At 50.0% G+C, this 26,478-nt stretch overlaps 7 protein-coding genes across 7 annotated transcripts; 1 reads left to right on the forward strand and 6 right to left on the reverse strand.

Moving 5' to 3' along the window:
* Positions 1-59: 59 nt before the first annotated feature.
* On the reverse strand, positions 60-2,217 carry F5B22DRAFT_632334 (uncharacterized protein; the record flags this gene model as incomplete). Its single annotated transcript, XM_047976681.1, has 3 exons — positions 60-704; positions 783-1,732; positions 1,854-2,217. 3 exons carry the CDS (start codon positions 2,215-2,217, stop codon positions 60-62), a joined length of 1,959 nt encoding a protein of 652 aa, XP_047836111.1.
* Positions 2,218-2,633: 416 nt separating this feature from the next.
* Positions 2,634-5,147, reverse strand: F5B22DRAFT_197 (major facilitator superfamily domain-containing protein). Its single transcript, XM_047969558.1, has 4 exons — positions 4,870-5,147; positions 4,223-4,680; positions 3,345-4,038; positions 2,634-3,103 (listed from the first exon to the last, which is right to left on the reverse strand). Exons 1-4 carry the CDS (start codon positions 4,999-5,001, stop codon positions 2,948-2,950), a joined length of 1,440 nt encoding a protein of 479 aa, XP_047836112.1. The 5' UTR covers positions 5,002-5,147; the 3' UTR covers positions 2,634-2,947.
* A 1,192-nt stretch (positions 5,148-6,339) lies between these two features.
* F5B22DRAFT_640702 (amidase) lies at positions 6,340-8,392 on the forward strand (the record flags this gene model as incomplete). Its single annotated transcript, XM_047977879.1, has 5 exons — positions 6,340-6,615; positions 6,699-7,136; positions 7,330-7,960; positions 8,068-8,211; positions 8,280-8,392. The coding sequence occupies 5 exons, from the start codon at positions 6,340-6,342 to the stop codon at positions 8,390-8,392; spliced, it is 1,602 nt and encodes a 533-aa protein (XP_047836113.1).
* F5B22DRAFT_465 (high-affinity nickel-transport protein-domain-containing protein) lies at positions 8,273-10,157 on the reverse strand. Its single transcript, XM_047972099.1, has 3 exons — positions 10,141-10,157; positions 8,980-10,059; positions 8,273-8,874 (listed from the first exon to the last, which is right to left on the reverse strand). The coding sequence occupies exons 2-3, from the start codon at positions 9,764-9,766 to the stop codon at positions 8,444-8,446; spliced, it is 1,218 nt and encodes a 405-aa protein (XP_047836114.1). The 5' UTR covers positions 9,767-10,059; positions 10,141-10,157; the 3' UTR covers positions 8,273-8,443.
* A 546-nt stretch (positions 10,158-10,703) lies between these two features.
* F5B22DRAFT_640704 (uncharacterized protein) lies at positions 10,704-13,957 on the reverse strand (the record flags this gene model as incomplete). Its single annotated transcript, XM_047977880.1, has 4 exons — positions 10,704-12,552; positions 12,603-13,140; positions 13,206-13,479; positions 13,556-13,957. 4 exons carry the CDS (start codon positions 13,955-13,957, stop codon positions 10,704-10,706), a joined length of 3,063 nt encoding a protein of 1,020 aa, XP_047836115.1.
* A 5,800-nt stretch (positions 13,958-19,757) lies between these two features.
* On the reverse strand, positions 19,758-21,715 carry F5B22DRAFT_582065 (uncharacterized protein). The gene is made up of 3 exons (XM_047973273.1): positions 21,601-21,715; positions 20,253-21,540; positions 19,758-20,199 (listed from the first exon to the last, which is right to left on the reverse strand). Exons 1-3 carry the CDS (start codon positions 21,601-21,603, stop codon positions 19,904-19,906), a joined length of 1,587 nt encoding a protein of 528 aa, XP_047836116.1. The 5' UTR covers positions 21,604-21,715; the 3' UTR covers positions 19,758-19,903.
* A 10-nt stretch (positions 21,716-21,725) lies between these two features.
* On the reverse strand, positions 21,726-22,599 carry F5B22DRAFT_582066 (uncharacterized protein). Its single transcript, XM_047973274.1, has 2 exons — positions 22,407-22,599; positions 21,726-22,346 (listed from the first exon to the last, which is right to left on the reverse strand). Exon 2 carries the CDS (start codon positions 22,197-22,199, stop codon positions 21,759-21,761), a length of 441 nt encoding a protein of 146 aa, XP_047836117.1. The 5' UTR covers positions 22,200-22,346; positions 22,407-22,599; the 3' UTR covers positions 21,726-21,758.
* Between the last annotated feature and the right edge of the window lie 3,879 nt (positions 22,600-26,478).

The raw sequence follows: 26,478 nt of genomic DNA on the forward strand, positions 1-26,478 counted from the left end.
CGCCGTACACCCCCCTTTAGACATAGCCAGTCGCACATAAGCAAGTATGCATCAACTTTTCATCCATCTTCATCCATAGCGTCGTCATCGTTTCCTGCTTCTGCAGCAGTGCTGGTGCTAACCACAATCGCTTCCGAAAGCCACGCAAGCCTAGCATCCGACGCCTCGAGTAGGGCCTTGGCTTCTCCCTCAACATCACTAAACCCCTTTGCTGCAGCTGCCCCGCGCCCACCACGCGTCTTCTTCTTATTAATCTTATCCCGTCGCGCCTCTATTCCCGTGCGGGCAGCCCGGGTAAGATTCTCGCTAAAGCATTCCTCTCCATCTCCATCATCTATGTGCCTCCAGACGAGCATCAACAGATTTTCGAGCAATAGGGACATTTTAACATTATCCTCCACTTCGATCGTATTGGCAGGATACGGTAGAAAACAGCGTTCTAGTATGGCGGGGGAGATTCCACCGTCCTCAAACCTCTCACGGTCGACCTTGCGAGGGCTCAACGCGCCGGGTGGCAAGAAGAGAAAGAGCACGCCTTGCAACATCTCGATCTGCTGGTCAACGCGCAACATAGAGGTCGCGTGATTGATGAAGGACGAGAAGATGGGCAGGGGAAGCTCCTTGACCTTTTGCTCGAATCTCTTATAAAGGTTCGAGAAGTCCATGGGAGACGTGTCGTTCAAGGTATAACACAAGTACGACATCTTGAATAGACAAAGGTAAGCTTAATAATAGTTGGGGCAAGGTGAGTGAGATTCTTGTGTATATATATAAACACTTACCAGCGAGAACAAACGTTGCCTTAACGGTATGGTTTCGCCATAGGCTGTCTCAAGGATATCTGCGTCTGCCAAGGTCGGCAAAGAGGATAACATGGCCTTCCTATTCTTTTGTGGCGTTGGCGGTTCCGAGGCTTGTGACGAGTGCACAGACTCATCATCCAGGTAGCCCCCATATTCGCCTTTGTCGATGTTGACATTTTCCCGTTTCCGCTTGTTCGGGGTACGTTGCTGTAGCGGAGAACGACTCTTGTGTTCTCGGGGCCACACCTCCTGAAAAACAGATGTCGAGGGTGTGTCGCCATCCGCAAAAAGCGCCTTCATGGCCCACATAGTAACGTCAGCTGTGCGACCGGATCGTTGAGCAATATAGGACGCAAGGATTGAGCTCTGGAGTAGAGGCATGTCGTCAGAGCCATTCTTCATGTCAAGCCTATGCCGCTCTTCGACATCTTTCTCCAGCAGGTCCAACATGAACCCGAGCCAACGAGCCCACCACTGCCAACGTTCAGGATACAAGACACTACAATTGAATGCCCAGCCTACGAGGCTGAAGAAGTCGCGGCCCCGTTGCCAGACACTATCGTTCCCATACCGAGGGGACAGGCGCACCAAGCCGCGCTCGTCTGCATCTAGGCCGTTGCCATCACCATCAGGTGCCATGACGTTCATGTCAGGGTCTAGATCCGATGTCGCATTGGTGCCAAAGAGGACGGACTCCTTGAAGCCGGCGTGAAGGGGGCCAAAGACGGCAAGCAGGTCGCGCAAGTATGCCAGAGATTGGAGACTAATCTGTGGCCAGTCCGGTTCTTTAGGTCGCGTAGTGAAGTCTGGGTGAACGATATTGGAACATATTAAGGAAATTTGGCTCGGAGGAGGGCAGTACGCTGGAACGTAGGGGTCCGTGGGCCGAGTCGATAGAAGACTGTCGAGGAGAAAGATGGCCTGTCGCGCTATCGGGTAGGATGGCGATTAGCAGGTGCAGTAATCATCCACCATAATACGATGATGATAATAATGATGATGAGAGAGAATAAGGCATGTCTGTTGTAGTCTAGGAGAATTGGAACATACGGAGCGCTTCTTCGAGATAGACTCGGCAGTGTTCCTTCAGCTCGGGTGGCAGGTTTTTTGCCTTATGGTACTGTGGCGGATCACGGCCTTCGTCACCAGTGCGGTCTCGGCCATTATCGCTAACAACGGTGGCTTCGTCCCCTCCAGACTCGATTTCATCTTCTGCTCCTCCACTTCCTCTGCTAGGGTGTCCATTAGTGGCGTTAGGGGAATCAGCTGTAGCCGTGGCGAAGGAGGAATCGGTAGGCAAAGATGAAAGAGGCGATGAGGTGGGAATCGGGTTTTGGCTCGGCGAAGGCGGCGGCGGAGTTGGTGTTGGTGTGCGGGTGTCCCGGGTGTCCCGGGTGCGGGTGCGCCGCGGCATGTCAGGCGACGAAGGGTTAGACGAAGGGGTAGACGAAGGGGTAGAAGTGGCTTCGTCGTCGCGACGCGTCCAACCTTTGAAGGCGTTCCGAAAGAGATTCATTGTCACGCCTTAGGTGCCTGTGCGCATAGGCAGGCAACCTAAGGGTGTAGATAGGTAATCAGGCAACATGAGACATTAGGCAAGGTGGGTAAGTAAGCACTGCGGTCGAGATAAGACACTATGCTCGCACCGAGCTGTATGTTCACCGGGTAGATTGGATGGTTGTAGCGTTGAAATGGTCGTGATAAAGTCAAGTCAAGCAAGCCCACTGTGGGGTTCGTCGTGCGTTCCGCGCTAGATGGACATTAGCAGCAGGGTGAATCCCCGCTATGCCCGCTATCCTTTAATAGGTACCTGCCCACCCAACTACCGGTGCTACTGTAAGTCCCTACACAACTGGCCGCGCGAGAAGGTGATTTGAGTACAGTCACTCTGAGTTGCAAGCTTGATCAACTTTATACCTTGGAAGCCTATATTATCCCTGTTCTCAACGTGTTACAGGGTCTAGGTTCCGCATGGTAGGCCTTGAGCGGATAGATTGTATGACGATGAAGCCCGACATGACTGACTGTTGTAGATACAAGCTGACTAGTCTGGGCCACTGTGAATCATTTCGACAAGTTCGAGATTCGATATTCCAGCCAGAAAGCATACATTTCTCGCCCAGAATATCTCATTCTAGGCAATTTCACGCCATATTCTCCTTATCGTCTTCGTCCTGCTGCACTTCGGGACTCTGCTGCTTCACCTTCCGCTCACGTTCATGTCTCGCCGTGAAATACGAAAGGCCTGCTGTCCAAATCACCAAGGCGATAGACACTGCGATCATGGCCCACATACCTCTCTAACAAACATGCGAATGTCAGCCAGTCAGTTTTTTCTAAACCCATAAACCGAATGACGAAGAGGTGCATCTTTTGTATCAACAGAAAGAACGCTAAAACAAATAGACAAGGAAAGAAGAGGAATGTGAGACGAAGGGGGGATTGCTCAGAAGCGAGAATGAGCGAGTTAACACTCATCGAGTTTCTTCCACTTAAGACATGCCAAAGAAAATAAAAGAAAAAAAAGAAGAAAAAACTTACCCTGAACCAGGGTGCCATCGAAGCTCCATAGAACACAATCGTCCACCACGCATTAATGACATTACTCCCAAGATTCATGCCCGCGAGCACGACAGCGCGAAACATGTGCTCATCATACCTCAAGGCATCATTCGCCCACGCAAAGAACGTCGCCTGACAAGCATACACGGCGCCCGCCCAATAATACGCGCCGAACACGGTAGGCGTAGACCGTGCAGGGTTATCACCGTGCGAGGCCGAGAGGATCAGAGCCGAAGTCACGATCCCCGTGATCCCGATGAAGTACCCCACAAGATACCTCTTTCCCCCCAGGAAATCCGTCAACGTGGCCCAGAAGAGCGTCGACACGATACCAGCCGCGGGGACGCCCGTAGGATAATTGTTGAGCTGGGCCACGGTGTAGTCGTATACGGGGTGGCTCTTCATGTACAGCGCCAGGAGGGCGTTGGAGGAGAACGATTCGGCCTCGCCCGCGATGATCCAGAGGATCATGAAACCCCAGAAGAAGCGCGACGTTAGCGCCTTTCGCAAGAATGACCAGGATAAAGGGGAGTGCTCAGGTACGGGCGGCACGCGGGATTGCGCAAGGGCTTTCTGCTCTGGTGTTAGGTAGAATGCTTTTGTGGTCGCTGGCGTGTCGGGGAAGAATATGAAGCCGTAGATGGCGATTGGTAGGGTGACGATGCCGTCGATTCTTATAGGGATGTGTTAGTGTGCTGACTTGGCCGTGTGGTGTGGTGATGGGGTTTAGGGGGGAAAGCCAGGCTGTGGCCTGGGATAGGCAATTCACTTCAAGAAGGTAGATAGGTATACAACCCTTGAAAATAGTAGAGAGAAAGAGAGCGGCAGTCAACCGCACCAAAGATGTCAAGACTTACATGAACAACCACCTCCATCCGCTCAGCCCATGCCGCATATGCAGAGACGACTGAATCCCCGTCTGGATATACCCCCCAATCATAGTCCCCGCCAACCCGGAAGCAGTGAAAATACCCGAGCGCTTCCCCAGCTCGCGCTCCGTGTACCACGACCCGAGGATGTAGTGTGTGCCGACAAAGGTCGTGGCCTCGGCCACGCCCTGGAAGAACCGGATGGCGGCGATGCTGGCGGCGTCGTGCGCCGACGCCGTCACCATGGTCAGACCAGCCCACACCACCATGCACGCCGGGAAGAAGATGCGCGGCCGCACATAGTGCAGCGATAGGTTCGCCGGGACCTGGCCGACTACGTAGCCCGCTGTAAAAGCGGCTTGGATCTGGTTCAGCTCATTGCCGACGAAGTTCAGCTCTTCCTTCAAGCCTGAGACGTAGGCATTGTTTATGTTGGAGCGGTCGAGCTGCGTGTCTTGTAAGTATGTAGGTAGGGGTAGGTTTGTTTGTTTATGACTGTATTGAGCATTTCATATTTTGCCCTCTCAGTCCTACAACGAATATGTCATTGGCAGGATTGATGAAGCTCATGGCTAGGATCTAGGTCCTCTCTATACACATAAATGATTGAATATTAGGGTAGGAGCTAGACTTACGTAATTTGTGAAATAGCTCAGACAGCAGAACGTGAGGATGAAAAAATCGATCTTGCGCACCAAAGCCTTTTCGCCCGGTCTGTACTCGGTATGGAAGTACTCGCGCAATTTTTCCTTGAGTGTCGCCGGCATGGCTACGACGTGACGAGTGTGTTCGCAGCTCTATATGGTGTCACCAATAATGGTGGTATTCATACATGCTTGGCGATGGATGATAGGATGACGGTGAGGGTATGATTGGTAGGATTCTATCTTTCCTCAGCTTGTAAACCGTGATTTGATACAGATGAGGAGATGGGAGCCATGCGAATAAATTTATCTCGGATTATCTACCTGACCTCGGGTATACTTTTGCTTACCTAGCGGTTGTTCTACTATAAGTAAGATACATATGCTCCCACTATCGTATCTTTCAATTATCTGTGCTACGGTCCACTAGACTCAGATAGTGTAGGTAGACAAGAAGTGTAGATAGGCTTTTGCGGGGTTGGGGACGGGGTACGAATCCCTAATCCTCGCCAGATCCCTAACTTGTTCCAAATACCTAAGTAATCGCACGTCTTGACATTTACTCTATCTACCTGTATGGAGTGTATCGGCTCAGTCGACGACGATTGGTCCCACGACTTGTCCATACAGTGACTTCACAGCGAATGGCAGCATATCCGTGTTCCGACAGCTTGGAGATGGATGGTTACAGTACTGATTTACCTACATACCTATGCTACCTTCTGCTCGACGGCCGAGCAAACCCGGTAATCATTGATTGATCATCTAAACCACGCCATCTCCTTCCGAGAAAGATATCCAAGCCCGTATTTGTTGATAAGCTCATCTGATCAAAGCGCAAGCTACATTCTGCAAGCATAAAGTCTGAGCAGATAACCGGCCAAATAGCCTACTCCATTCGTACTAGAATACTAACACTGCCATAGACACGCTATCTCCGCAGCCGGCAGATATCCTCTGTCATACGCCGCATACGCCGCACCCGCCTCTTTTCGGCAACGTAAGGGTGGGCTCGGGATTGGGGTGAGGTGAGGGGGAAGTGGATTTGGGGTCGAGTCGTTGGAAATAACAGAGACCGTCCAACACTATGTATTACATATATAAATAGTAAACAGATCAACAGACGAAGAAAGGAAGCTCGAATTTCACCGATCCCGGCGGACGGGCAGTAACGCCCTGTCCTCCGTAGGATCAGGAATGTAGGTAGGTAGGTACACATACAAATTAGACTGCGGGGGAGTCGGTCGATCTCGTTTATATAAGTGACAACTATTTACGTTTGTGTTCCTGGGCATGCATCGGTTTGTTTGCCCATGCATTGCTTAGGCCAACACGCCATGTCCCTACATTGAAACTACCGTATTCCGATATAAGAAGTTATTCCCTAAACTTACAACAATCAAATACATTCACGCTCACTTAAAGTGAAGAGGGAAAAAAAAAAAAGGAAAGAAAATAAATATGGGAGGAACGTGGGAGACAATCGCAGCCCAGAAGCGCCAAGCGTTGCTGAACTCGATTCCCGAGGAATGGCGCATCCCAGACCATCTCCTACCCCCAGAGAGCCAGGTCGACGTCACGGGGTTTCCAGAGATCTCTGGCTGGTTCACGCAGGAAGAGCTAGATATCACCAATGCCACCGCGCTGGAGCTGCTCCCGAAGCTAGCGAGTGGAAGTCTCAGGTCGGAGACGGTAACAAGGGCTTTCTGCAAGCGAGCAGCCGCAGCACATCAGCTGGTATGCGATAATCATACACATCAGTCTATACATATCCTTTCAATCTTGAATAAGAAACATAGAGAGCTTATACGCATTGTTAGGTAAACTGTCTTTCCGAGACATGTTTTGACCGAGCCCTCACAACGGCAAAGGCGTTAGACGAGCGTCTAGCCCAAGGGTTAGGACCAGTAGGCCCTTTCCACGGTCTGCCCATATCCCTCAAGGACAACTTTAATCTGCGAGGGCTTGATTCCACCGTCGGCTTCACGTCCCACGTGGGCGATCCCGCGCAAGATGACGCCGAACTTGCCAAGATTTTGGTCGCCGCCGGGGCTGTCGTCTACGTGAAGACGAACGTGCCGACAGCCATGATGATTGCCGAGAGCGTGAACAACACTTTTGGCCGCACCGTCAACCCACTCAATAGGCGGCTCACGAGCGGCGGGAGCTCGGGTGGCGAATCGGCGCTGATAATGTTCAAGGGCAGTCCCATGGGTGTTGGGACTGATATAGGGGGCTCTCTGCGCATCCCTGCCGCCGTACGCTTTGCCTCTAGGCCTCATTTCCTTCCTACCTCCTTCTCGTAGCCATTGAGGGCATAGTTGCCTGTAAAAGCCATAAGCGCGTGTCGTGAGGATACGGCGTCCCCCACACTCCCTCACAAAGTCCCTCGGGTTCCTGCTCGCTCACAGGAAATCTAAGCAATTGCTGACGCCATCCAAATTATCATAGTGCACAGGTATCTTCACTCTTCGGCCGTCGTTCGGCCGCTTCCCCACACTAGGTTGTCGCTCGGGCTTACCAGGCCAGGAGGCCGTACAATCGGTCAACGGCCCAATGACGCGCACGATCGAGGATCTGGAGTATTACAGCAGCTCGGTAGTCAGATCCGAGCCTTGGCACGCCGACCCGCGGTGTCTGCCCATGCCCTGGCGGCCTATCACGTTGCCACAACGACTGAAGATCGGGGTCATGTGGCACGACGGCATCGTGCTGCCCACGCCTCCCGTGACGAGGGCGCTACGACAGACCGTCGACAGACTGAAGGCCGCCGGTCACGAAGTCACGGAGTGGTCTCTAGAAACTCATGAAACGGGCCTGAAGATCCTCCTACGGATGTTCGTGGCCGATGGCGGCAAGTCAGTGGCCCGCGAGCTCGAGAAGACAGGGGAGCCCCTGAGGCCGGAAATGTCGTACTTTGGAAATATCCCCGAGCTGGGAGCCTTCGACTACTGGCAACTGCATCTGGAGCGCACGAAATTCCAGAAGGAGTACCTGGACCGGTGGCGGAAAGCGGGCATTGACGCCATCTTGACGCCCGTGTCACCCTTCAGTGGTGTTGAGAATGGGAAATTCAAACATGGTCAGTTCAACACCTACCTCGCCTTCGTTGATCATTCATCGCACCTTTTGAGTATCAGGGGAATGAAAAAGGAGGGGAAGAGCGCACGGGCTAACAGCTATTCTCAGTTGGATACACCGGGGTTTACAACATATTAGACTATTCTGCTATGTCGTTCCCCACGGGATTCACGGCAGACGCAGCGGTTGATATATACCAAGATGATGCACCGCCACCGTTTTCCGACGATGATAAGGCGGTTCGAAGCGAATGTACTAAACCCTTACCACGCCCCTTCCCACGTTAACTTGGCAGACCTTCTGACGTTTTGATTACTTAGATAATGGAGAAGCAGTTCATGGTATGCCCGTCAGCCTGCAGTTGGTAGCACAGCGGCTTGAAGAGGAGAAGTGTATAGAGATGTGCAAAGTCATTTTGAATGCCTTAGATTAGACGGCCTGCTCGGTCCTATGTAGAGAGTATCTATGAGAATAAGTAGTTTCGTCATACGGCTTGTCTATCTGTGCCTTCTTCTCCCGTGACGCCGCGTTCACAGTCCCGAAACGGATCCTGGGGCACATCTGACGATATTCTCTGCGCTGTCCTACGCTCCTCCATCCTCCGTCTCCAGGGGCGATATATGAGCACCGACCCAACTCCAGCTAAAACAAAGACGCCGACAATGCTCGCGCCAACGATTTCGAAGTGGTCACTGATCGCGCTGAGCCCGTCCCAGAATCTCCCCTGGGGCTCCGCGACGTTCTGCACCAGGGATAAGATCTGTATTATCCCGATGAAGGCCGAGACGACAACGGTGATTCCCGTCAGCACGATGGAGTAATACAAGATGGCGACCCTGTCGCGCGCGAATGCTTTTGAGGTGTATAGTGTCATCATCAGTGCGCCGTCGGAGGTGTCTACTAGACACATACCAGCTGCATGTTCGGTTAGAAAGACTTGATCCAATGTGTCCAGCGAAGCAGCAAATCCAGCAACGTAATATTGAAAACAGAAATAGAGCTTAAAAAGCTCCGACTTACCAGTAAACAACAGAGGGAAAATGAGAATTACCCAGAGACTAGTGCCCTGCGCGCCCTGCACGCTGGCGATGCCTAAAATGGCGATTTCCGAGCTCGTGTCGAAGCCGAGGCCGAACAGGACGCCTAGGGGATACATTTTCCAAGGCCGGTCGACGATGCGGAAGAAGCCGCGCAGCAACTTGACAAGAAACCCCGGTCCATCGAGCTGCAAGTCTCGCACGGCCTGGCCGTCGCTATTCATCGACTCGCCGTCACCGACTTCCCCAGGCTCAATGTGCGGTTCAGGTTCGGCGAGGACCTTGCGCAGGGTGCCGACGAGGCGATATAGCACCCACCCGTTGCCCAGGCATAGTAAGATGAGAACGGCGGCGCTCACACTCGTCCCGATGATGCCACCGACGTACTGGAAGCCTTCGAACCGGTCGCGCAGGGCGCCTGCCGTGGCGGCGACCACGATGCATGTTATGATGACGATGGTCGAGTGGCCCAGGGAGAAAAACGTGCCGACCGTCACGGGGCGCTGGCCTGCGGCGACGAGGCGCCGCGTCATCAGGTCAATGGCCGCGATGTGATCTGCGTCTAAGGCATGGCGGAGACCTAGGGTATACGAGAGCACTGCGGACCCGACGAGCGCCGGGTTGAAGTGTAGTACTACGGCTACGGCGGCCCAGATTGCCGCGTTGACGGCGAGCAGGAGCAGGATTATGTATACCACGGGACCCGGCAGGCTCTTGAGACGTCCTGGCAGAGCAGGGAGGCGGAAGGATCTCGACGATCTGAGAGGCATGATGTGTAGATGAGAGAGGTACAAGCCAGCGAGCGAGACCCGAGTTCTGTGTAGATAGAATGGATGAAGCGAACTGCTCGATATTCAACCAGACTGGTGACGGGCATAAATCTACATCTATCGACTGCAATAGTCACTCATCTATCCATTCCCGATTCCCATGGATTTATCTGCAAAGAGCACACTTTGGTGCATCTTGGCTTTTCCCTCGCAATCAACCCCTCACCACACACACACACAATAGTAAAGCACCCCGCGTTAGGTGAGAATTCCGCACCCCGCCTAGCCCCCCACTAGAGAGAGATAAGGCCTTTCAGACTTGAACTAAGGAGAAATCATGATGCTGATAAGACTTGCTTGCCTGGAGGACATACTTAGTAAGGAAGTTATTCAAGCCGTGTTGAATAAGGTCTTATATGATATACAGTGCAGATCATGGACGTGAAAGTGAGTCTGAGCAGCAAACTCACGAGTAAGAGCTAGAAAGGAAGCGGCTCTTTTGATCCCTAGGATGGAGAGGAGGGATAGGCAATCAGAGTGCTTTATTCTTTGACTAAGCGGAATAAGTCAGCCAAATCGATCAACAGATATTATTATCACGTGGGTCTGGGATGCTCCAAGGAAGACAGGTAGGTAGGTAGGTAAACGCAGGTCATCGCCCACGGCCAGCTCTCTATCATGAAAAGAATGAGCAGTGTTTGCAGCCTGATTAAGAGATGTTATGTATGCTGTGACAATCTTGTAAAACTCCCACATTCCGTTTCGTGTAAAATGCAAAATCGACGCACGCTACCAACACTCCGCTGCCCATGCTATATAATAAATAATCTCCCACTAAGCCTAGTATAATCCAATCCTTTCGTCTGTAATATTCTAAATGAGAAGCGTGGTATCGTAAAATCAATGCAGCAATCATGTCCCACTATGGAGCAGGGACTTAACGACGCGACTGGGGACTACACTCCGTCATCGAATCCGGTGTGTTGATGGGAGTCGAGTCTGTCGAGTCGGTGATGTCCGACTTGGCGGCGTCCACGAGATCGTCCTCGTCATCCTCCATATCATCAGCGTCGTCTTCGGTATCGGCAACGTTGCCGTCGTCCACAGTAGCAGTCTTCTGTTGTGTATCCTCGCCCTTTACATCCTTGTTGTCCTCCCCTTGCTCCTTCTGATCATCGTCTTTCTTCTCATCTCCTTTGTTGTCCTCTTCGATCACCACCTTCTGCTTGCTTACAGCATTGCCATCAACGATCTCAAACTCGTCAGTGACCTTGTCCGCCGCTTTCTTCTCTTCACGCTCGCCGCCTGCGTTCATCTGCGCGTTGTCAATGTCGGCGGCGCCCTTCTGACCCATACCGCCCTCAGCGAGATCACCGCCTTCAATGACCACGCGGAGATCCAAGTTTTCGTCTTTGGAATAAACTCGGAAGCCAACGATGCAAATAGCATTCCAAGGGTCTGGAAGGCCAGATTCGCCATCACTCTCCACTACCTCTGTGGTAGCAGTTGCCGCAGGTGCAGGCGTGGCCATCCTAGGCTTCTTCGACATGTCATCTGATGAGTAGAGAAGCTCCCAATCCTCAACCGGGCTATCAGATGAATCGCAATCAGACGAATAAGTCGGTGTTGCGACTTTCTTCTGCGTAACCTCGGATACTGGTTTTGTAGGCTGGTTAGCATCGCCCGTAGCCGATGTCGAATCCTTGTCGTTCTTTTCCTCATCCTTCTTCTCGTCAGTAGACGCAGATTTCTCGCTTTCAGCTGCACTTGATTTGCTGTCAGCCTCGTCCGACTGGGTGGATGAATCGGCTTCGCCAGCACCTGTTTGGCTGCTCTTATCCTCGCCGCGCGTTGGCGTATCTGTTTGCACAGCAGCATCTTTGGGTTTTTCTTCCTCTTCCTTCTTGCGCTCGACCTCCTCCGCTTCCTGCTTCTTCTTCTTCTCTGCTTCTTCAGCCTCTTCTTTCGCTTTTCTCTTAGTGTCCTCGACTTCTCGTCGCCGGTCTCGCTTCTCCTGGTTCTTTTTAGACTGTTTCTTGGTAATTTCTCTGTTGAGGTGGCGCTTCTCCCACATCTTACGGCGCTCCTCCATGCGAGACGTGCTGGCTTTCTTTTGATCTGACTTTTTGCGAAGTCTTGCAACATGCTCCAAATGGGCAACACCCTTGCTATGAGCCAAATCGTATGCGTAGCCGACTTGGGCGAACTTATCATTCTCTTCCCGCTTGCGGCATTCACGCTTTACGATATCCTCAACAGAGAGCATCTCGGTGTCTCTTTCAGCGATGATGCTGAGAAACACCGAATAATCACCCGGCTCCATGGAGGGGATCTCAATAGCAACCGAGCGGCTCATCAGATAGTTGCCATGAGACCTAACAATGTAGTCCTCACTGCCAGGCCGACCTTGCTCATGCACACGGAAATGAAGGCGGAAGGTGTACTGTCCGCGAAGGCCCTTAAAGTAGCGGTTGTCAAGCTGCTGAAGGACAAGGACAAGGGGTGATTCCTTAGTCAGCTTGAAGTGAAACTTCTCATTCCACTGTGGCTTCCACGGTACCTCTACACCAATCCAGCGCTGTGAGCACTGCCAGTCGACATCCCGGAAGAGACGAGTGCGGTCAAAGTGCAGATACTTTTCTACCATGTCTTCGAATCGTATCCAGAAAACAGAGTCGTTGCCAAACTGATGACCAAGCTCCTCCTTGACATCCTGGTTCCACTCCTTGGACCCGTCAGACCAGGGTCCCTCCCAGACACCTTTTCGAAGCTTGCCCCAAGGGTTTCTATGAGTTGTTAGCGAAGGAGTAGCTTTTCGTAGGCTTTCTCGTCTTACCGGAGCTTCACCAGTCTCTCACCACTCTTCAGTGTTCGGGCGTCCATGACGACGTATGCATGACCCTCACGAATACCATTCCGATCCCCATAACCACCATCCAAAAGGCCAGTAGAACAGCCAAAGAGGAACTCTTGGTTGACCTTGCTGACCTCCTTCTCCCAGAATTCATCAAGGTCCAAGATATCTGAAGCCAAAAGCTCAGTGGTAACACCGCCAGTGAGATCCTCGAGAGCTTCTCCAATCCAGCCTCCAGCTAGTGAACCGAAGTCACCATGAGCCTTAGCATAGGCCTTTTCGAACAAGGCCACCCATGTCTCGCTCTGGTTCTTGCACTGTCCGAAGAAGAGGGCCTTGGAGCCAGTCTGGTAGGTCTTACGATAATCCTTTTCAGGACTTTCGCGGTCAATCTGGTTCATAAGATCACGCTGCATGCTAGGAGAATCCCAATTCGGGGAGGTGAGATAGAGCTTGTCGTCGATAATTGAGTAGATCCATTCACCATCCCTATAAAAGACGAAGCCGTAGATTCCGATGCCTATGCTCTCATGTTAGTATGTTCCTTTTAATTCGGGTTTGGCTTTTAGGCAGATTCCAACGTACGAGTGTCATACTCGACACAGACGCGCTTGACGGCATCTTCAACGTTCGCTAGTGCACTGAGACCAGCAATGTACCAGCAATCGCCAAGGCCACCTTGTTTGATATCAGCCCCGTCAATATCTTTCAGGAACGTGGGCTTTTCAAAGATCTCGTGGACACGCTTCACCGCCTTGGGAACGGATGTCGTCGTGCTATAGCGAGTATTTAACATGTCAAACTTGCTAGAGCCTAGATAATTGAGGCAATTGCCCCGGCCCATCTTCAGGTCCCAATCCTGCGGCCTGTCGTTAGCATGCATTCAGAAAATGACGTCCCCAAAACTTGGGGAGCGGTTGCACATGGAACCTTACCAAGTCAAAGCCAGGATCCCTATATCGAGTATTGACTCGCTTGCATTCTTGGATAATTTTCTTGACTCTACGCGAACACTCCTCCCTAGCCCGCTCGTAGCCGGCCGAGAGCAGTTCATTGGGCCCTTCAGGGTTGCTGGGCAGCGGGACCGGATCAAAGGGCAAGACGGAAAGCGCCTTGGTGGACTTTTTCGTTGCAAAGCGTCTCCAAATCTTGTTGATACTCTGCTGTGGTGGTGGCTTCCTCTTCTTCTTTTTCTTCTGATTGTTGTTGTTGGTGGTGGTTGATTTTGTTTTCTGGGGCGGTTCGTCGGAATCGCTCGAGGAGCTGTAGCCAAATCTACTCAAATCTCGCTGGATGGCGGGGCGAGCCATAGTTGAGGGGATGGTGTCTTCAGCCATTTTTATGCTAGGGATGGCAGATCAAGACAGGATTCGACAGTTCAAGAACAGGCAATGTACTTTATTTCATGTATTAGCAGATTCCATTGATCGGGAGTTATGAAAGCAGAGGGCCACGGACAGCACTGAAGGCTGTCGACTGCTAGAATTCAGGCGAGGGGGGGTGAAGGGCAACACTCACAACTATATTGGCAATAAAACAGCACATAAGGCTATAACGACGAGGAGATCTAGCTAGGCTGAAGCGAAGAGGGAAAGACCATACTATAGGGGGGGTGTAGCGAGAAACGTGGAGGGAAGAGGGTTAGCTACAAGAAGAGCAGAGAGAGACGAGCAAAGGTCAGAGGTTTAAATATATGGCAGGACTTGCTGACACGGGGAGGCCAGCAAGTGCCGTATTATATACTCGGTATGCCATTGGCAGAAAAAGGCTTCAAAGGCGTGCAGGCGCTCCTTGCAGGAGAGGCTATCGTGCCGCGCACGTCGGTAAGCCAATTGAGGCCGGGACCGCCAGGAAACTGACTCCATTCCTGACCGTCTCGACGGTCAAGTGGAACACCCTGGGCCGTGGGAGGGTGAGTGGGGATAGTGGTACCCATTTCGAGCAGTCGATGGACCCTCGGATGGACCCTTGGATGGACCCTTGGAGGATCCCTTGGAGGGACCCCGGCCGTCCAGGTGAGTGGCTCAGGGCGGCTTTGAATCAGTCATGCAAGGTAGGGCCGTCCGTAGATAGGGTCTGATAGGGATCAAAGGAGCGGGCTGGGCGCGCAAACGAGGCTCGACGGGTTGTGGTGGTGATGGAGTCGTAGTCATGGTCATGCTGAACGGCGGCGCCAGCCAGGGATGGCGTGTTGGATGTGTGGGCGGAACTGTGGGCACCGAGGCTTACAGTAGGTAGGTACATACGAAGTAGTACATACAGAATACATGGCACTAACTTATAGCAGCCAATAACAGCTAATAACAGCCAGGAGGTACCTACACTGCCTACGGATTGTCCAGTACAGCGCTATACAGGGCCATTAGCAGCGCACATTCAGCTCGCCTAGCGTCCCCCGTGCCCTCCCCGGGGCTCAATCAGCAGGGTCCACGCATTCCGCACCCGCCTACCTACTCTTGTACCTAGAGAAATACCATCCCGTACATTACTACCTATGTAATACATCCAAATATACATGTATGCATGTAGCATTGGCATTGGCATGCAGATGCTCACCGCACCGGCCGTCGACGGCGAAGCATCAAAATACGTGAGTGCCGACAGGTCACCGTCAAGGTGCGTGACAAGGTGCGTGGACTGCTGAACATGTCGTGGTAGGTTGCACCGACATCCTTTACCTCTGCTCTTCCCTACTACCGGTATACAGGGTCATGATGGTATTACATAACTCGGGTTACCTACCGCAACTGTCGCTCACCTTCCACAACTTACTCGGTAGTTAGGTACCGTGCATGTAAGTGAGATAGGTAGATGCTCTTGTCAGCACAGGCTCGTATCCATATCGTATCCTGTCGTTTGTCTCCGAATAGGGGATCGTTCTCCCAAGAAAATTCGGCTTGCCTAGATTTCAAAGTGAGGCGGCAAACAAGAGTCAGTTCCCTCACATCCCACCCAGTACACGTGCAGTACACGTGTAAGTATATCAGCTACCCTAGGTACCTACTCAATAGCTAGTCAGCACAATTCGACCTAGACCAACTGTCAAACTTCTACTAATGTAAGCTAGGTAGGTATTCATAACTGGCCCCCCCCTACCCATCCTACATACTTAGATAGGCACCAAGATAGCTACGACACTATCTAGGTATTCTCGAGAATATATCTCTTACATACCTAGTAGGAAAGAGAATATCTCACTAACATCTGGGACTCTCTAGCCCCAAACAGCGATGCCGGAGACCGATCAGTAGACCGATATTCAGGGTCTGCCCCAGCTACACTAAATGGGGACGCTACGTTTACTACCTTAGACTACCTAGTGTGCTGAGGTCCCCTCCCCCTTCTTTCTTATCTAACCTAGGGTGGGCTCTGGGCGGACCTTAGGGCTGTGTTCACATTCAGGGTCCTGGGTCCAGCGAAACATTCTCTTATCCCGTGCTATGTGAAGCCTACTTAGTGTAGTTCCAGGCGTCTACTTGGTTATTACTGTGTGCTTACGCAGTAATAGGTAGGGAGGATGTTACTACCACACTTCTTCGGTGGTCTCCAATGGCAGTTGAGGTGTGGAATGGTAATGATGTATCAATTTGAGTTGTCATCCTAGCTTTGGAGAACGTGAAGCATTGTGAATACCTACATACATACCTAAGTATCTGCTAAGTAGGTAACGTAAATAGTTTCCCACCAACAAATAGTTACTTAAACCCCCGCCCTTTTCAACAGCTACCTATCTGATCAACAATGAGAATGGGGGCCAGATCGACACTCCAGGTTAATAAATTCCACACAGCTAAACTACACCCAGATATATATTCTGCATCCATCTAGGTACTGTACGTTACATCTCCCGCTGTCCGGAATTACCTAGTGTATGCAGGAGCTCAGTTGAAATACCCAGTTTGCGTTGAATGCAGGATGTATATAAGTAAGTGTCTTGAAGTTTGATCGTTAGACTTACTTATATTGTAAAGCTACCTACAGTAAGTACATATAACTACTCAAGTGGGCAATGCCTCAGCTGTTCATGGTACAAATCTCAACAGAAGCGTTGCCCTGTTCCACAGCTCAAAGGATTTAGGCCCCCAACCAAACGCCTTCTTGATCGGGAGAGCCGGCGATCGTTCCCTCGGAGCGGGCGAGCGTTATACGTTGCGAATCCCGGGTTAAAACAATTATCCTAGCAGTATAGAATACCGAAATAATTCTGCCTGCCTGCCGAGCCTGCTTACATAGTACACTAGGTAGGCAAGTGTACTTACTTACCTACCAACAGCCTGCTTGGAATCTTGCCAACCTACCGTATTAGCCTGGTTGCCTGATTACACTGCACAGCTGCTTACCTTTTACCTACACGGATACAGTAGTACGCACAGTTATCGACTTCATTCGGCAGTCTGTTCGCGAGACGGCTGGCTGATGAAGTGCCATGCGTCATGCGTCGGCTGCGAGGTAACGCCGAGGAGCCAATACTCAATCAGCATCGCTTTTGCCGGCATCACCATATAACGTAGGTATCTGTAAGTAGTTGAACCATCGTGCGTAGGAGATGGGGCGTCGCTAATGAAGCGTCTATCAGATCGACGCCACTGATAGCTAAGTACTGAAGAGCAGCGATATATCGTCATGCGACGCCCTAGCAGCAACGAGGCTAATCAATCGGGGATTGCCACAAGTCGGACGCGGGCGCTCAGAGATCTCGAGATGCCCATCTCGTAGTCAAGACCGGTAGCTAATGTCGTCGTGGCTGTCCTGCCTACTACCTTGGATGCATCAGCATGCGTTACTACTATGCGTCGTACGACAAGACAGTTTACATGTAAGTATAACCACAGACCACATACTTCCCGTACTTAGCGATTCGCATCACGAGCCCTAATATTCCACCATTATTCCGCCAATATTCTGCGAATACCACACATGGGCAGTCTGGATCGCTCATACCCCAGAATCCTCCTATCGCACGTCCCCACCATCCCGGCTCTCAGAAAAAGTCACGAGTCTCCAGTCTGCCTCGTCGGAGATACAAGTCGTCCCCCGAGAACTGCAAGCTGCTGAGGTGCCGCTGAGCAATAGCACGACGGGCCGCGTCTGATTGGAGCAGGCAGCAGTGCAATGCATACTCGGTAAGGCGGACAATTGGGGTAATGGACTGCGAGGCTCGACTGTCCTCGACGAAGTAGCTAGAATAGCACCATTGCCAGCGAGGTATTGCTCTAGGTATTGCTCTAACTCCAACGATCCGGCACACCGCCAAGGCCAGGCTTCTTCCTAGTCTACGCTACCATCTGCACTTGACAAGTAGAGTATCGCGTAATCTGATCAACAAAAGACCAAGCACTCCTGTGTAACCCACAGTACATGCTTAGCTCCTCGGGGAGATATGAAGGAGGGACCCTGAAGGGACCCTGATTAGACCCTGATCTTCATTCACATCCCTTATCCGTACTCTGTCCGTACATTTCGTGGCCGGAACACATGGGAAGAGGGGAGAGAACGACAAGACAGAGAACTCGAGAGACTGCAGGCGAGCAGGCTACGCCTCACGCTCTGTCGACACAGCTGGCACTGAGCTGGCTATCCATTCCTTCTCTATCCCCCAGCCAGGCAAGATCGGCAAGATCTGCTGCTCCTTGAACCCGAGCCTGAATCTGGAAGTACGTATATCAAGACAAGTCGATGGACATGCCAACTTGTGTCCCGTGTGACCCGAGCGGCAAAGTCGCCTCCACTAACCCAGGGTAGTAAGACATTACTTGCTACCCCGAACAGTTCCAGTCAATCTTACATTACTTACTTAGTAGGTACCTTGGGAGTGAGTGCAGTTTTCCGCATTCTGTTTGTACAAGCTCTCCCAAGAGCCCAAGCCAAATAAATTGGAGACACAAGAAATGTTGCCGACAACGGCGCATCCTATCAACCCTCCAGTTTACCAGGGTGGCCATTCTTACTCAGACAAACCCTCGAACGGAGTCATGGGCGCAGTCGCTGTCAGCTTATTAATGAATCCACTCCCGTCTCCTGTTCTTATCGATTCGTATATCGGCAGGCACCCCGAGGCCGTCTCTGCCAGACGACAATCCTCCGACAGATAATCATGGCCCGGTTTTGCTCCCACCGCTTCTACTGTGCAACCTATCGCTATAGATTCGCCACTACCTAGGGAGAGTCGCTATAGCGCCTCTACATGTACAGTATCCTTGCAATTCCTTTTCTGGACGATCAGTCCTGCAGACACTTGCCTGAACAAATAATCGTGCGGCGCTCTTGCATGCGCTAAGTTAGTAACTAACCCCCGGTCTCCTGTAAGGGGTCGAAAGATCCAAGTCAGACTACCGGTGGCTTAACAAACACTGAGTGGGTTACATACTTACTCAGTACAGCCTTCACATTTTCAATAGGAGAGATAAACATTTCAATACTCATGAATACACATTGGTAGATTCATTAGACACGCGAGGCACGATGATTGATTACGCGACTGTAATTCCTGAAATGCACGTCAGCTGCTCACCTTGCAATTAGCAAAAGCCCCTAGATCAGGGCTATATATGACCAAATCATCTCGAAACTGATATGTGATTCCCTTGTCCTCAAAAGGCCCGTATTCGAATCAATCTCGCAATTAACAAACAATCCGGAACTCCAATCAACAAGAAAAGCGAGTGAGTCTCTCCTGGGAAGGGATGAAAGCAGCCACTTTGTGTTTCTATTGATAAACCTACTTATGACCTGACGAACTGTATCTATGTTAGTAGAATGATCACTCGGTACGTAGTTGCACTATCCTCCATCCTTATGGAAGACATGATATGTTTGCGCAGGCCATGTCGTAATGTCTATACGGCCTATGTCCAGGTTGGGTCATGTAATTATTCTTACTTTGGCCTAAAGTGCGGTACATGGGGGACTTCTTGAGATCTATTAGTACGAGACTTCTGCAGATCGTCGATTTACGTCAGATTCGTATATCGAGAGCATCTAGTAGATGTTATAAGTTATTACATACTTCTACTGTAGAAATGTTTTTCACACATGTTAGACCAGAGTTGAGCTGCGTTTCACATAAGTGTAGACTCCTTCTGTCACAAAACTAATCGAGTTTAATTTCCAATATATAGGAATATTGTATATATCTTTATAAAAGCCAAATAAAAGGGTAAAGGGCAAGAGTTCGAATCTTTTCCTTGTGCGATAAGTCTACTTTGAAGTACAGCAGGGCAGCACGGTGACATCTTCGCTAGAAATAACTGCATAGATTGACTCGACCCACAAACAAACTACACCTAAACCCCAGTCTTAACCGATTCCCTATTCGCAATAACTTCAAATGATTGTATATATCTCCAATTCAGCCAACGTTTCAAATATCTTTTGATGGTAAAACCTACGAATAGCAGAGCGAGACAAACACCGCTTGCTGCGAGAAAGGCGGAAACCGTTCCGACTTGACGGGATAAGCGAATATAAAAACCAACAGCCCAGATGAGGACGTAGATAACACCCAAAATAAACACCGCAAGCGAGCCGAATTGTTTGAGCCACCTTCTGCGCGTTAAAGGCTTGAACTTGGGAAGAGGGTCTACGTCTAGGTTAGCTCCGCATCTGGTGTATGTTGAGATGTGTGAGTGTTACCATATTTGATAGTCAGTTCGCATGCGGCCGTCACAAGCTTTATTATATGAAACTGGGCTGCCCCTTCTGGCATCAGGTCTGTGGTTTTGACCTTTTCCAGATGCAAGGGACGAACGTATGTGAGCTCTGGTTTAGTCTGACACCATCCCAACCACTCTAGAGACGTGGCTTTGGGATTTTGGAGGTAAAACAAGGCTCCGCGATATTGGCCTTTCTTCATCCGGGATTTGGCGTTCTCGATTAATATCATTGTGGCACTGTAAAGGTCAATGTTCATTTCGTCTTTGATAGACATGGATGGGCCCACGACGTATGTGGTGCCGCTCGTGTTGCAACGGAAGTACACTTGCGACTTTAGCGACACAACTCTGTCTAAAGAGTAAACCAATAGCTCGTTTTCTTTGGGATGGTACCGGTAAGAAAGATGTGATCGATGAACTTTCATCCAGGGTTTGGCAGAGAGTAAATTCGCACCAACACCTCGTGGAATCCATCTGTTCTTGTGGTCGCAATCTTGATCGTGCCTAGGCCCGGTGTTGAAAAATATTGAAATGGGAAAACTCAGAATTATCACTTGGAACATTTCATGAGTTGTATGGTATTCAAGAAGCGGCCGGTTGCTTAGATCCATAACATTTGCAATGATCGAGGGAATGTCGTGAGGCTTAGTCGTTGATCGCCCTGAAAGCTCATTCCACGCTGTGACAAATTCGTAGTCCTTCGTGAGGAAGAATGTGGTGTAAAGCGACTCCTGGAGAGCTATGTCGACACACTCGCAAACCAAGGAAGAGCCCCTGTTAATTTGTCGCACTTCATACACATTGGTTGCTTCAATAAGTATTGCTTCTACACCATCTTGCCTAGTTATGATTGGCTGTCCAGAGGCTCCATAGACGAACAACCTTTCAGAATATGACCCATCAATTCTTCCCAATACTACCATACTGTTGATGAATGCTATCGCGAGCAAAGGCGGGAGTTGGCCCTCCTGGAATGTCCAACAGCGCGGCATCCAAACGCTGCAAGCGATCTGAGCACGCACCTTAGTACTCAAACTGATCCGGCCGTGGTCTGTAACATGCGTAGATTTGGGAAATAATGGCTTAGTGTTAATGGAAGTCGTCATAAGTTCGGCATCCAATACCAGGCTAGATGTCACCCCTTTAAATATAGAAGCCATATTGTTAATCTGCGTAAGACAAAGAGAAGTATCCTCTGGGCGGACGGGTATGCAAAGTGTATCCATCCAAAATAGCAAGGGACCTGAAGATTGATGAGAACTTCGAGACTGGAGAAGTTAGCATGAATTACCCCGGTAGCTAATGTTGAACGCCGAGTATATGCTCACCATGAAGAGTTTTAAACTTCTCTGCAATGATTTCAGAAGGGCATCAAGTCGTCGAACCTGGTGTCACGGAACGACATAAGGAGTGCAGTACTATGCCATTGCGCTACCAAAAGGTAACGACGAGTTATCAAGTCGAGGGCTTGACGTCTCTGCACTCACTATATAGTACTGTACTGTAACACCTGGCACAGAGGCAGGGCATTCTCTTTGGGGTTTCCGAGCCCATCTGCGCAGACATGGCTAATAGCAATGTATTCGGAATTTTTAGAACGAGAGAAGACCCGTAGTCGGGGTCTGGTGTTTAAGTCTGTTCCCTTTTCAATTGAAATGAGTGGTGTCTTTCCTTGACTAATGAGATCAGTGAGTTCCTTGTACGGTGTTGAAACCATGGAAAAAATACAGTCGGCATTGGTATGCCGAGTCGTATACGTATCGAGGTCGGTATTATAGGCAACGCAAGTTGGGTACTGGAAGCACTGTTGATGATCAACAAGCCGATTCTTAGACACGCCGACTGTTGCTAGATATGCAAAGGTCTCGATGTCACAGGCCTTTGATAGGTATTCGACTTGGTGACAACATCTACCTTTAGCGAGCATTTTCTCCTTTGCCAGCTGTAGACGTGTGTTCCAAATGACTTCATGCTGCAGTCGAGGGAGCAATGCCACAGAAGAAGTGACACCAACCCGGTTTTGACCCTGGTTTTTATGCACGGGACACGATCTCGAAGCAAGCTTCGGGGTGGGCTTAGAGCAATACCTAGAAATTAGTTCAATGGCAAAGTGTAAAGGAGCACTTGGAATTACATATTTTGGTGCAACCACCACGCTTAACAGAGGATTTTAAGCCTCAAATTTACACCCAATGGAGAATATGCGTAGCTGGGATAGAAGGTTATTTCAGAGCCTTCGTCATAAAGATCGATTATGTGACCGCTGCTCCGTGAGTATGAGTCTAGTATAGCACCAGTAATAGGGAAGTCTAGATGGTTGGGAAATATTTTGGAGGTGCGTGATGAAATAGTGTGCTGTTCAATTTCTTCATGACGGTTCTAATCTGCCTGCCTGCCACGCCATGGTAGCATTGTAGTTCCAGTGCGACTTGGCCCCAGTCAGAGTCAAACTGAATAACATCTAATGCGTAACTAGTTGCGCCCCCAATACAAGCAGCACCATCAATACACGATATTTTAAGCGTTTGGATGCTCCTACAGAGAGCTACGGTGCTATTAAGCCCCCATGTGGTGCGGCTAAATTACTCATAATATCTTTCTTATCCACACCGAAGTATATGAGCTGAGATATTACCTAATGTATAAAAATAGGTAATACAACCTATCTAGGGCAGGAGAATACAACCAAGATACGAGGCTGTCATGAGTGTGCCTTGCGTTACAAGGGGGAAATGTCACTTAAAGTGATAGGAAATGTATCCGCTAGGTAGGTTTGTTTCTATTAGGTCTCTCATTCCATGAAGACCCGGATCTCTACTAGCAACGATAGATAAGCAGTAGAAAGCGTCCGACCGCTTAGTTATCCGTTGATTGATTGAAGAGCTGATTTAACTTTTGTTATATCAGAGACCCCTGACATATCCCCTAATTACCCTGAGTCCTGTCGTCGTCGAAGGCGGTTGCGGCTTCATTGAGTCGCATCTAGTCAAGGGTCTCTGCTTCAGTCTGAACTCAGTTGTCGTATTCGCGTCATTGACTTCAACACTAACCAGAATCGCGTCACAGGTGCTTTCATATCACGTATACGACATATCGTTAGCGAACGAGGTTGATACCGTCTTTGCAGAGGCAAAGCTGAAGACCGTATTTTATTTACTAGCATGTCTCAACTTTGCTATAGCAGCTGATAGTATTACAACATGTCTTGATATTCATCTTTCAAAGGTTATTCGATGTATGTATCTTGTTTGTAGCGTAGATATTCATCCAGACAACCTAGTTTTTCACGCAAGAACAGGTCTCCAGCTTCAAGGTCAAGATACCCTCTTTCCCCTTGTCGTAGATGTGTCTTGATTATTACTTGCTATCATACCGTGAAGGCTGAATTCACCAATTATGTCGCACCTTGGAAACCAGTGTAGATGATAAATCCACGAAGTATGCTTTACTATTGCTCTACTTCAGATGTTCCAACTTCCTTTTAGAATGACGCTTTGAGTTCTGCTCAATGGTTAGCAAACCCAACGCCACCCAGGGGACATTTGTCTCCGCGAGTAATCGTACCGAAGCTACATTTCTATTTGATGACGTGCACTTTGGACCTAGAAACTATTCTCACCTATGAATGATCACAGTCCATTGTCTCAGCGATATACTGTAGAAGAAGGGAAACCTCAAAATAAATAAAAGAATATCGTAACAAAATAATAACGTACAACACCAAGGATTCGCCGGTCGTCACCGACCCGACTACTAATTTGGCGCTCTCGGGTTTATCTAAGGGAGAGCAGACGGGATCCCGAGTTCTCCAGAGGCTATGGTCGTACGTGACAGTCTTTTGTTCTAATGCAAGTTATGTTGAGCTACGCATGTAGGACACTATTACGACCTTAGTCATCAAGCTGATGGCTTAGGAGCAACAGGCTGCGGACTTGAAGGAAAGCCTTAACTAATTATAACTCAACAATTCAATGTTAGTGTGGACAGGTAATCGGTTAGGAATGGGGTGTAGGTAGAGTTTGTTAGTCGAGTCAATAGATATATGCTGTCGTTTCTAGCGGAGGAGTCAGCAGAGAGGCGAAACGAAGTTTAACTCTTATAAAGAAGTGATCTTAACATCATCTCACAACTCCAAAGCTACGGGTGGCTAAATCTGGCCTACTATTTAATTCCGCTACTAAACTAAGAGAAGAATGATCAAGTGTGTTGGTGCATGGCATATCTCATCTTCGACGGAGTATCGGCGAAGAGGCCTACGATTCTCAGAAGCTTTCGTAATTGTCGCTTTCTGCTCACAAAACGTCAATGCATAAAAGATCCTTTTACAACTTTCGAACTAGGCTAGCGGCTCAAGCTACCTACCCAAAGCTACCTGGTCCCAGTTCTGCCCGTCCAAGCCCAGCTAACCCGAGCTGATACTTCGGTGCATTAGTGTACCGTGGTCTACCCAAGTAGGACAAGTCCGAATGCCCAACCGTTTGGGTTAAAATCGTATCCGTAGGTATATAGGTATGTAGGTAGGCCGGTCGGTCGGTCGGTCGGGTCGCCATGTGGTGATACCAACAAAGTACCAATTAATCGTGAGATTCCGACATATTCAAAGTCCATCTTACTAGATTCGGTCGCCTACTAGGTGAATGCCTGCAGAGGAGGGGGGATTTAGATAGAGTAGGTACAACTATACGCTCTGTAAAAGTTACACATTGTGCATGCTGAGATGTCTGTGAATACGATGTCGCAGGCAAGACACTGACCACTCCTTACATCAGGCTAGGCGCTGTGAATGTGTGGGTATCACGCCGTTATACTAGTCGTAAAAATGCTAGAGTAGTCTAGGGCTTTGTAGGTAATCCGGGCATGGTGACGATTCTTTGCCGTGCTAACTTGGCAAAGTGAACCGCGTCATATTTACATAGCTTGAAGGTCTGGATCTCTTGAGAACCAATTCCCATGGACATGTCGTGGTGTGATTGGTCCCTGTGAGAAGTTGACCACCACCAATGTTCCTGTCCAAACCAATATGAAGAGGACCTTTCGAAGCGGGTCGGTGTTGACAGCGGAACGGAAGCGATCCTTTTGACGTTGACAGGACGAACCTACCACTTGCTCGCTAGCGCAAGTGCCTGCACTAAACGAGGGTCGAGGATGTTCGGCCACATCCGCACCGAGTTGTTGCGATTGGGGATTGGGGAGGGGGGACTCACCCCACGAATTCTCGGACGATTCAGTCAAGTGTCGAGGCCCAAATGCCATAGGCATCTTGCAATGGGGGGGGTCGGCAGAGAGTTGACTCAGGCGACCGGGATGCTCCTACAGGCATATCCATGCGAGAAAACGGTGTCTGTCTCGATGAGAACCTGTTCTTGCGGCTCTTGGCCAATCCGCTCACGGCGCTTGACTCGTCGTCTTTTCGGCTCCTGATAAACCACCACCAACCCCCGCCTGCGCCGCTTCACCACTCCTGTAGCGAGATCTGCGCTGACGATTAATCGAGGTCTCGCATGCTGGTTTCAGCTGGGGGACCTATGACGGATCGAGATGACAGGTCGATTGTTGGGACCTGGGTTCTGGCATGGTTGGAACTGGCTGCGATCCAACCAGCATTGTGCCGTACAGTGCCAGGGTGAGACCCGAACGGTACATACTTCGTAAGCTACGCTTTCCGGTCTGAAAAAAAGCAACGAGGCTTTTGTTGTACGGATTTTAGAAGAGGTTAGATCGGCTACACCACAGTATTGAGTCGTGTCATTACGAGCTTATCCACCCTGGAAGAGGCAACTGGGCTCCCGTGCCACAAATGCCAAAGCAGCCTTCGAGTGCTTGAAGCTGAAACCACCGCATTGGACCTCGCTAAGGTGCTGCGATGATACTATGTATACCTCTTCTCGTGTACGAAGTAAGCGTCACCCCTGGTCTATCTGCTCAGGCCGTTGATGGGTGAAGGAAGTGTGCGAATAGTAAGTTGGATCGTAGTAATTGAGCGAATACGGGGGATTTGCTATATCAAAACCATTATTAATATAGAATTCTACGAGGGTACCATGCCGCCGCTTCGATTTCGGCCGTCCCTGCATTGGCTTGGTCGCACATGGCTACTACGATCAGGATAAGAAAAAGCGCCCAGAGATCAGAGCGAGGAGCCCCTGAGCAACCCAGACACGCCCTTCCCCCCAACCCCTCATCATGCGATGCATTATGATGGCGCA

Source organism: Xylaria bambusicola (assembly GCF_022495145.1).
Source record: "Xylaria bambusicola strain CBS 139988 unplaced genomic scaffold F5B22scaffold_1, whole genome shotgun sequence".
NCBI classification, from domain to species: domain Eukaryota; kingdom Fungi; phylum Ascomycota; class Sordariomycetes; order Xylariales; family Xylariaceae; genus Xylaria; species Xylaria bambusicola.